The sequence below is a fragment of the Silene latifolia genome, chromosome 7, assembly GCF_048544455.1.
Source record: "Silene latifolia isolate original U9 population chromosome 7, ASM4854445v1, whole genome shotgun sequence".
Lineage (NCBI taxonomy): Eukaryota > Viridiplantae > Streptophyta > Magnoliopsida > Caryophyllales > Caryophyllaceae > Silene > Silene latifolia.
In genome coordinates, this window is record NC_133532.1 from 13,494,768 (window position 1) to 13,505,494 (window position 10,727).

The window sequence follows — 10,727 nt, forward strand, 5'->3', positions numbered from 1 at the left end:
TGTGTCAACATGGTTAAAGAGGATCAGTTGATGAACAATAGTCTGAAATTTATCGTCAAAAGATGTCAAGATTTGATTAGGGAGGAGCACCGGACGGTCAAGCGGGAGCATACTTATAGAGAGGCAAATAGAGTGACGGATTTGTTAGCAAATCGGGGAGTAGATGCTAGTACTATCAATACTATATATTAAATCCAGAAACCAAGGGACTTCAATGTAATTAAAGAAAGTTATACAAATTAATTATACTATATAGTTTTAAATCAATAGCACCGTGTGATGGACCCGATTAAGGAATCTTAATGCAAATATTATATAGTTTGGGTTAAAATTAAGGAAAAATTACAAATAACCACCCCGTATTTGCGCATTTTTACAAATAACCACCATGTATTTGCATTTTTACAAATAACCCCCAAACTTTCATCTAAACTCCCCAATCACCACCGTATATTTGCCCCGACACTTGTTTTTCTTATTTCCCGACTCGTTAAATAACATTTTACGTAAAATGCCCATAATACCCTTCCCTCTATTACTCCCAAACATACCAATGTATTTTGTAAAAATCATCAGCATACTCCCAAACTTATAAACCCTAAATCCCCAAATTGATAATCCCTAATTAATTCACAAAGATCCATCAATCATTAGCTAAAATCCAATTGATTTAACCAACAATTCAACGATAAAACCTAATAATCTAAGCTGCTCATCATCAATTTCTCCCTCTCCATTTGATTCTAAACTTAGCTCTTCCGTTGTAAAAACAGATGTATTCGCAAATGCACTCGAAACATCATCTATTGTTGATGCTGATTCGGCTAATATGCCCAAATCCAAGGATTTTTCGTTGATAATTTCGCGATTTTGTGTTTAATTCATGAAAAGGTAAACACTTTGTATCTATTAACAAAGTGCAGGAGACTACTGTTGTTCTTACCAAGTGTCTACATAAAAGTTTACTCTACCCTTTGTTTATACTTCATATGTCCAATTCCAAGGAGTTTTCCGTTGATAATCCGCAAATTATCGTCTTTGTCGCCTGATTGATTGATTGATGGATTCTATGAATTAATTAGGGATTAACAATTTGGAAATTTATGGTTCATAAGTTTGAGAGTATGCTGATGATTTTTAGAAAGACAATGGTATGTTTGGGAGAAATGGAGGGAAGGGTATTATGGGCATTTTATGTAAAATGTTACTTAACGAGTCGGGAAATAAGAAAAATAAGAGTCGGGGCAAATATACGGTGGTAATTGGGGAGTTTAGATGAAAGTTTGGGGGTTATTTGTAAAAGTGCAAATACATGGTGGTTATTTGTAAAAATACGCAAATACGGGGTGGTTATTTGTAATTTTTCCTAAAATTAAATTATATAGAAGCTTGGTAATTTTCCTAAACATGGTCAATTTCCTTAAAATAAAACAATTAATTAAGATGGTCAATTTTCTTAAAATAAAATAATTAATTAGTATAAACATGCACACTTATGATATTAATTATTATCATCATAAAATTATATACTCCCTCCAATTCGCTATAATGTTCCCTATTTCCCAAAACGGATTATTCAAGTAATGTTCCCCTTTCCTTTTTTGGTAACTTTTTTCTCTATTTTATTCATTTCTCTCTCCTATAATCAAACCCCACATAACTTTTTTACTCCTATTTTATTACTTTTCTTAATGTTTTGGCCCCACAACTCATTATTTAACTCCTATTAATTCATCTCTCTCTCCTAACATCAACCCCACCAATGTCCTTTATTCATTTTTAATAGTATTTCTTAAGTATCGTGCCAAAAGCAAATGGGAACAATATAACGAATTGGAGGGAGTATTAAATTTAAAATCTATGAATTAAACTTTATAGTTTATTAGATGTATACAGATGTTAATTATTTAACATACAAAAATATAATAAGTAGGTTATAAATAATTCAAGTTAGATTCCATAATATATAATATTGCATATATAATTCTTTTGATTTGATTTAATGCATATATGTAATATATTTATATAAATATATATAATCCCCTTAAAATTGCATGCCTAAGTAGTAAAAGTAATTTCGTCGTAAAGAAAATAACTGTAGTAACATTGGATATAGTTATATGATAGTAATCACTCATTTGAATAGTAAAAGTAACAATATTATCAACGAGATTAGTGAGAGTGGTAGAAACAACAATGGGAGTAGTGAAATAATCAATATTAATGCGACAATAGTGAAAGTAACAATAATTACGGCGGGAGTAGTGAAATTATCAATATTAATGCGGCAGTAGTGACAGTAACAATAATTACGGCGGGAGTAGTGAAAGTAACAATGATTACGGGCAAGTAGTGAAATGTTATTACTATTGTTTCATTAATAAGAGTAAAATGTTAATAGCGGGAGTAGTGAATTTGTCTCAAAATTTATTTCATCGTAATTTTAGGATATGTTATAAAAAATATATTAATGATAAATTTATGGGTTATGCAACTTTAAGTAATTTTATTTAATGAAAAAAAAAAATTAATGGTAAGTAGAGGTAGCCCGGGCGAAGCCGGGCACCAATACTAGTTCCTACACATTTAGATATACTGTTAAATGAGTTGCGTCCCATCCTTCGCGATGACATATTTGGGGTTGCTATTCCCCGTAAAATAGCAAATAACTAATTTTCTTTGAGAGCCTAGTCCCTCTTTTGTAAAAAAAAAAAAAAAAAGGTAGAGAAAATTGTTGATTACAGCCCTTTAAAAATCACTTTTTGAAAATTACAGCCTTATATAATTTTTTTGTAAATTACATCCAAAATATTACTTTTCTTCTAAAATTGCACCAACTTGAGGATTCCGGTGAATTTTGATGATGTTTTGATGTTGTTTGGGGTGATTAATTGGTTTGTGTTAAGGAGAGGTAAGAAATTTGGGTAAGTAGGCTCTCAAATAATAAAGGGTATATCGATAAAACATCATCAAAATTCACCGGAATCCTCAAGTTGGTGCAATTTTAGAAGAAAAGTAATATTTTGGATGTAATTTACAAAAAAAATTATATAAGGCTGTAATTTTCAAAAAATAATTTTTAAAAGGTTGTAATCAACAATTTTCTCAAAAAGGTAAGTTGAAGTGAAAGAGTAAAATCCTTAGTTGGAAAAGTAATTTTGAAAAAAATAAAATAAAATTGGAATAGTTGAAATAAGTGGCCAAGTGGGTAACCGCCTAAGCTTGGGTTTGACATTTACAACCCACAAAAATTAGTCTCAGAGACCTTCAACAAGACCCCCCAAACCCCTTCGTTTTATCTCGTCGGAAAATATCCCGGCGATCGACAATCACAAACCCTAATTATATTTCTGTAATTGCTCAACAGTAACATGGAATTAAAAACAGTTCGATCACAAAGATGGGGATACACCCGTATAATCGTCGGTACAATTGCAGGCGGAATGTTAGGGTTTTATGTCATGCACCGCCTTGAAACTAGCTACAAGGTTCAATTTTGATCGATTTTTTTTTGTGGGTAATTTGATTTTGAAATAGGTTTTGTTGATTTTCAATTGGGTATTGATTAGTTTTTGAATTAATGCAGGCAAAATGGGATGAACAATTGAAGAAGTATGTGGAGGAGAAAGCGAGGAAAGAGAGTGAAAACAATGAAGCTCAGCATGTTGATTCGTCTGTTTTATTTTCTGATGATCACTCATCTTCTGTACAAAGTAATTGATGAATCATGTAGCTATTTTCTGTTGTTTGAGTGATTTTGTTAGTTTATGATGACTATAATTTTGTTGTTTCGAGGATATTTAGTTTGATGATATCGGCTTTTGGTGGTGGTGGTTGTTGAATAAATATTTGAGAAATTTGTAATGAATGTTTTCATTGTAGCAATCATTTGATGCAGTTCTTGACTCGATTTTCATACTGTTTTGTTCGGAAACAAACTCTTTGCCTTGCTACAAGAGTAAGGCTGTGTGCATCTGATCGAGTTGTATTGTTTTATAGTATGATTGTATTGTGGAATCTGCATTTGTAGGGTAACATTGATCATATTCAAATGTAGTTTACAGAGATTACAATGTGTGCATACTACATAGTATTATGATGTACATGAAACATTCAGGTATAGACTGATAGAAGTTTGACTATGAAATGCAATTTTCTGCTAGTTTGATGGTATTAAGATAGACAATAGAATTACTTATATACTAATGCTATGGTCTCGGGAAGAGGTGTTTGCGAGTTCGTCAGATGGATCCCAATCTAATGATGAAGAGTAAATCTTTGAAAGTGTCATGGAGACTTCAGCCATTGATGGTCGGGAATTCATGTCACGGTCTACACACTTATGAGCCAATTGAGCCATTGAATGTGCCAAGTCCAATGGGTATTCCTTGTGTAGATTAGAATCCATGAATTCCGTCAGCTTTTCCCTCACGTTGCTGCCCTCGAACACCCTCCTGATTACAACAAACAATAGATCATCTGCACCTCCATGGTTTGTTCCTGATGGTTTTACTTTTACAGCTGGTTTTCCTGAGAGAAGTTCTAAAATTACCACCCCAAATGCAAACACATCAAGTTTGGGGGTGACGGCCCCGTTTTCTATGTATTCGGGTGCTAAGTAACCATGAGTTCCAACCACATGTTTGGTTAAATGTATTACTCCACTTTCATCTTCGCTTTGTATTGTTCTCGCTAATCCAAAATTCGTGATCTTTGCTCTGTTGGTGGCATCTAAAAGTATATTGCTGCTCTTCAAATTCTTGTGAATATAAGGTGGATTAATGTAGCTGTGCAGGTAATTGAGAGCATCCGCTACATTGCAGGCGATCTGGACCCTTTGTTTCCAACCAAGAACAGGCGGAGTCTGGGAATCATCTTCAGAGTGATATGTCTTTTGACGGAAAAGCCAATCATCAATCGACCCCTTCTCAGCATACTCATACACCAAGTAAGTGTTTCCCTCATGAATGCAATACCCAGATAGCCGGATTATGTTATAATGATTGATTCGCTTTAAAATATTAATCTCATCATTCGGTACATTACCTTTAAGGATCTTAACTGCTGCTTCATCACCATTAAACTCCCCTCGATACACAGAGCCTTTGATCCGATGCCCATCGCTGAAATTCCCAGTTGCCTTCTCAATTTCCCTGAACTTGTAAGCAGTCAATGACCCAATTGTGTTTTTGAACCCATCTAAGTCTGCAGAAGGCAATTTTGTCGTTTGACTATTGCCGTAGGATCCTGGTAAGGATTTGTATAGGACAGATTCAGGCCCCTTTAGATTACCCTTTTCCTCACTATTGATGGTAGAAACTCTCTTTTTTTCCGAAGGGCGAATTAGGAAAAACCAGGCTAAAAAGGAAACCACAGAAAGCACTAAAAGCCCAGCCGCGACTCCAACTCCAATATAAACCCCCGTCTTTGAAGACCCACCACCACCACCACTACCAAAACCTACAGTACTGTTTGATTGAGGAGCTGGCGCAGGCGGGGATGAAGCAAGCTTAAGATTATTAGGTTCGGATTTGAGAGGCACCAATATTGGATTAAGTGGTTGAATAATTTGATTAGGTTGAAGTTCATTAGCATCTAGAATACTTTGATCAGTAGCACCGAACATTGCAGCAATACTACTTATAGTATCCCCACTTACAACTGAATATGACAGCAAAAACTTAGCACCATATTTCGTCTTTTGTTCAGAAGTTGGGCAAGCACACCTAAGAGGCACCAAGAAGGTCTCCCCCACTGCCAAATTATTAGCTGCGTAGGGATTCTGAGCCATCATGGCTTGACATGTGGTCAAGCCTGGGTAAGTATCAGTAGCCATAGAATAATATGTCTCACCTGTTTTCTGCAAGGTGTAGTTTGCATTATGCTGATAGTAGCCTTCTCCACTTCGCCCGTGCTTAGTACACGAGAAGGTGACAGGAATCACACACAATGAGGCGACCAGCCTCGATTTGATTCACATCCGAGATGTTGTTGAACCGGGCAATGGCCGAGGAGGTCGAGTTCAGAAGATACGCTATAGTAGGGGGAGAGTTGTAAGGTGGGTTTGATCTGAATGTTATGTAGGATGTGCACGATGATGAAATACCGTTGCAAACGAACCCTTTGGTGGCATTGTCGGTATTGCCACAATCTAGATGGTCGTTGTTGAGATAGGCTTGTTGAGATTCGGATAACCGTATTTGAAGGCATAATGTTGTGATTACTATTAGAACATTTGTACTTGCCCAAATACATACCCGTGCAATTTTGCACGGGTTTAAAACTAGTTGTATAGATATAAAAATATACTCTATATGCTTAACAAACAATATGAATATGCAATTGATGTGTTGGACAATCATTCAATATACTAGTCTAACGCCCCAGGTTCGAACCCTTGTAGCATCATTCGAACACGAGAGCATCATCATGCTAAACAAGGGCGCGCTCTAATTATGTAAACATAGATTTTCAGTTTTTTTTTTTTTCGTCACGTGCCCTCACTTTCCCCCTGCAAATCCGCCACTGCCTATATGTTCGTGTATGTCCAACTTAAGCACGCATTTGATCACCATTAGTTATAGGTTGTATGGCGGTGTAAAAACGTCTTATATTTAATACTCCCACCGTCCCGGTCAATTGTTGTCCTTTCGTTTTGGCACAAAACCAAGGAAAGAGAAGAGGATCAATAACTAAATGACAAGTGAAACAAATTGAATGAGAATGATCAAATTACTCTTCAAGTTCATTCTTAAAATAGAAACTAGAAAGGACAACAAATGACTGAGACACCCCAATATGGAAACTATGTGCATAAGTGCGATTATTCTGTTGTATGACAATCACGTGCAAGAAATTTATGTTTAGATATATTGTAATATATAGAAAGATCAAATTTTACCCCTTTCATTCTATTTATATTATCTTATTTTGACAATAGACAGTCATAATGTTGCCGTAGTATTAACGTCTTTGAGGACTTAGACCCTGCTTTCCATATGTTGTTATCAGACTTATACATACTTCACATGGACTGAATAATACTCTTTTTGTGTTGTGGAATCTGCATTTGTAGGGTAACATTGATCATATTCAAATGTTGTTTACAGAGATTACAATGTGTGCATACTGCATAGTTTTGCTGTCGCGTTTTCTAATATCGCGATCTACCTGAAATATTCAGGTATAGACTGATACAAGTTTGACAATGAAATGCAATTCTCTGCTAGTTTGATGGTATTAAGGTAGACAATAGAATTACTTATATACTAATGCTATGGCTTCGGGAAGAGGTGTTTGTGAGGTCGTCAGATGGATCCCAATCTAATGATGAAGAGTAAATCTTTGAAAGTGTCAGGGAGACTTCAGCCATTGATGGTCGGGAATTCATGTCACGGTCTACACACTTATGAGCCAATTGAGCCATTGAATGTGCCAAGTCCAATGGGTATTCCTTGTGTAGATTAGAATCCATGAATTCCGTCAGCTTTTCCCTCACGTTGCTGCCCTCGAACACCCTCCTGATTACAACAAACAATAGATCATCTGCACCTCCATGGTTTGTTCCTGATGGTTTTACTTTTACAGCTGGTTTTCCTGAGAGAAGTTCTAAAATTACTACCCCAAATGCAAACACATCAAGTTTAGGGGTGACGGCCCCGTTTTCTATGTATTCGGGTGCTAAGTAACCATGAGTTCCAACCACATGTTTGGTTAAATGTATTACTCCACTTTCATCTTCACTTTGTATTGTTCTTGCTAATCCAAAATTCGTGATCTTTGCTCTGTTGGTGGCATCTAAAAGTATATTGCTGCTCTTCAAATTCTTGTGAATATAAGGTGGATTAATGTAGCTGTGCAGGTAATTGAGAGCATCCGCGACATTGCAGGCAATCTGCACCCTTTGTTTCCAACTAAGAACAGGCGGAGTCTGAGAATCATCTTCAGAGTTATAATTCTTTTGACGGAAAAGCCAATCATGAATCGACCCGTTCTCAGCATACTCATAAACCAAGTAAGTGTTTCCTTCATGAATGCAATACCCAGATAACCGGATTATGTTATAATGATTGATTCGCTTTAAAATATTAATCTCATCATTCGGTACATTCCCTTTAAGGATCTTAACTGCTGCTTCATCACCATTAAACTCTCCTCGATACACAGACCCTTTAATCCGATTCCCATCACTGAAATTCCCAGTTGCCTTCTCGATTTCCCTGAACTTGTAAGCAGTCAACGACCCAATTGCGCTTTTGAACCCACCCAAGTCTGCAGACGACGATTTTGTCGTCTGACTATTGCTATAAGATCCTGGTAAGGATATGTATTGCGCAGATTCAGATTCAGGCCTCTTTAGATCACCCTTTTCCTCACCCTTGACCACAGAAACCGCCTTCTTTTTCGAACACCAGACTAATAAGAAAGCCACAGAAATCACTAAAACCCCAACCCCGACTCCAACTCCAATATAAACCCCCGTCTTTGAAGACCCACCACCGCCACCACCACGACTGCCAGAACCAACAGGACTGTCAGATTGAGGAGCTGGCGCAGGCGGGGATGAACCGAGCTTAATATTAATAGGTTCGGACTTGAGAGGGACCAGTAATGGATTATAAGGGTAGATAACTTCATTAGGCTGAAGTTCATTAGCATCTACAATACTTTGATCAGTCATACCGAACATTGCAGCAATACTACTTATAGTATCCCCACTTACAACTAAATATGACAGCAAAAACTTGGCACCGTATTTCTTCTTTTGTTCAGAAGTTGGGCAAGCACACCTAAGAGGCACCAAGAAGGTCTCCCCAGCTGTCAAATTAGTAGCCGCATACGGATTCTGCGCCATCATGGCTTGACATGTAGTCAAGCCTTGGTAAGTATTATTAGCCATGCTAAAATACGTCTCGCCTGTTACTTTCAATGTGTAATTTGCATTTTTCTGATAATACCCCTGTCGGTTTTTTCCGTGTTTAACACACGAACATGCGACAGGAATTAAAATAAGACGATTATCGTCGATTTGGTCTACGTCCGAGATGTTGTTGAGCTTTGCAATGGCCGAGGGGGTGGAGTTCAGAAGATACGCGATAGTGGGAGGAGAGTTGTAAGGCGGGATTGATCTGAATGTTATGTAAGACGTACACGATGATGAAATACCGTTACAAACGAACCCTTTGGTTACGTTGTCGTTATTTCCGCAAGCGAGCTGGTCGTTGTTGAGATAGGCTTGTTGAGATTCGGATAATTGTATTTGAAGGTGTAATGTTGTGATTATAATTAGAAGTATCGTCACGGGTGCGTGTTTTGAGGTGTTTAGGATGCTTGTTTTGAGCTCCATTGTTGTGGAATGTGGAATGTTGAGATTTGGATTAATTAGTTAGGTTGGTGATTGAGCATACTAATATGCTTTTTTGTTTATTTTTTCTTGGGTGGGGCCCGGGTTGACCCGAAAAGTCGTAATGGAGGAATAAAGAAAGGGAAGGAGAAGAGTAATGGAGGCTGGAACGCGGTATTTGGTCTACTCTTGGACTTATTCAACTACATGAGTTGCTGTGTTCGAATGCGCAACTGATAAGGGACCTACTTGCTGTCACTTGTCTTTAGGAAAATTATTAGAGCATACGAAGAGTATGTCCTCTTCCTCTTATTTTTTCTCTTTCCTTCTATTTTTTTTTGACACCTCATTTCCCACTATCTTCATCTTTTCTTAACATTTTCTCTATTTTCTTCCCACATCAAAGATGATCCTTTTATTCAGAGCACCCACAATAGAGAGGATTGAGCATCCTCTTAACCCTCTCTCTCCTCTAAGAGGACATCCTCTCTATTGTGGGAACTATATTGGGTGTCCTCTTGTATAGAGGAAGATGGGTCTTCCTCCTCTCTTTTAGAGGAAAGTAGAGGAAAGGTGACATAGGTTGTCTTGCTTGTGCTAATGTTTATTTGCCATATGGATAATATTTTTATTTATTATGGAAAAAAAAAATACTCAATATACTCTTAATTGTTATTGTACATTCATATTTGTTCTAACATATATGGACTATGTTTCAAGGCTCGAACATAAACTAAAAATATGCATTACAATTTAATGTTAAGTTTCATGTATTTTGCTTTATAAAATTTAAATCTTACTTTGTATTATGAATTTGATTTGTTTTGTTTTATGAATTTTATATGTTATTTAGTTTAGCAACACGGACTTTTTTTAAAATTAGTTTTATTAATTTGTAAATTATTAAAACAATATAAAGCAACCCATAATATTAAATATAAATAAAATAAATATAATAATAAGAAAAATAATATAAGAGGATCCTCTCTATTGTGGAGGAAAAAAAATATAATAGAAATGAAGAGAATGTAGATAGTGGAAAATGAGATGGATGAAAGAGGGAATGAGGTGTCAAAAAAATAGAAAGAAAGAGAAAAAATAAGAGGATGAAACTATCCTCTCTATTGTGGCCTTGTGGGTGCTCTCATCCTCTCTCAATTTTTTTATGACCAAAAAATAAAAAAGAAACATATTACATGACACATGGTATATGAGGGATGACTAGTGGGCACAAGGGCCAAGGTTGTACTTCCTCTAAAAATAGAGGAAGTCTTCCTCTTCCTCTTCAAAGAAGATGTTAAGAGTATATACCCACATTGAAGAAGACATCCTCTTAGATGAAAGGGAATGCTAAGAGGATGATCCATCCTCTTCAATGTGGATG

The 10,727-nt window shown here is 36.3% G+C and overlaps 1 protein-coding gene and 1 pseudogene across 1 annotated transcript; both read right to left on the bottom strand.

The window, feature by feature from the left end:
• Positions 1–3,790: 3,790 nt before the first annotated feature.
• LOC141589744 (protein LYK5-like) lies at positions 3,791–6,362 on the bottom strand (annotated as a pseudogene).
• A 657-nt stretch (positions 6,363–7,019) lies between these two features.
• On the bottom strand, positions 7,020–9,616 carry LOC141591787 (protein LYK5-like). Its single transcript, XM_074412247.1, has one exon. The coding sequence runs from the start codon at positions 9,344–9,346 to the stop codon at positions 7,262–7,264; it is 2,085 nt and encodes a 694-aa protein (XP_074268348.1). The 5' UTR covers positions 9,347–9,616; the 3' UTR covers positions 7,020–7,261.
• Between the last annotated feature and the right edge of the window lie 1,111 nt (positions 9,617–10,727).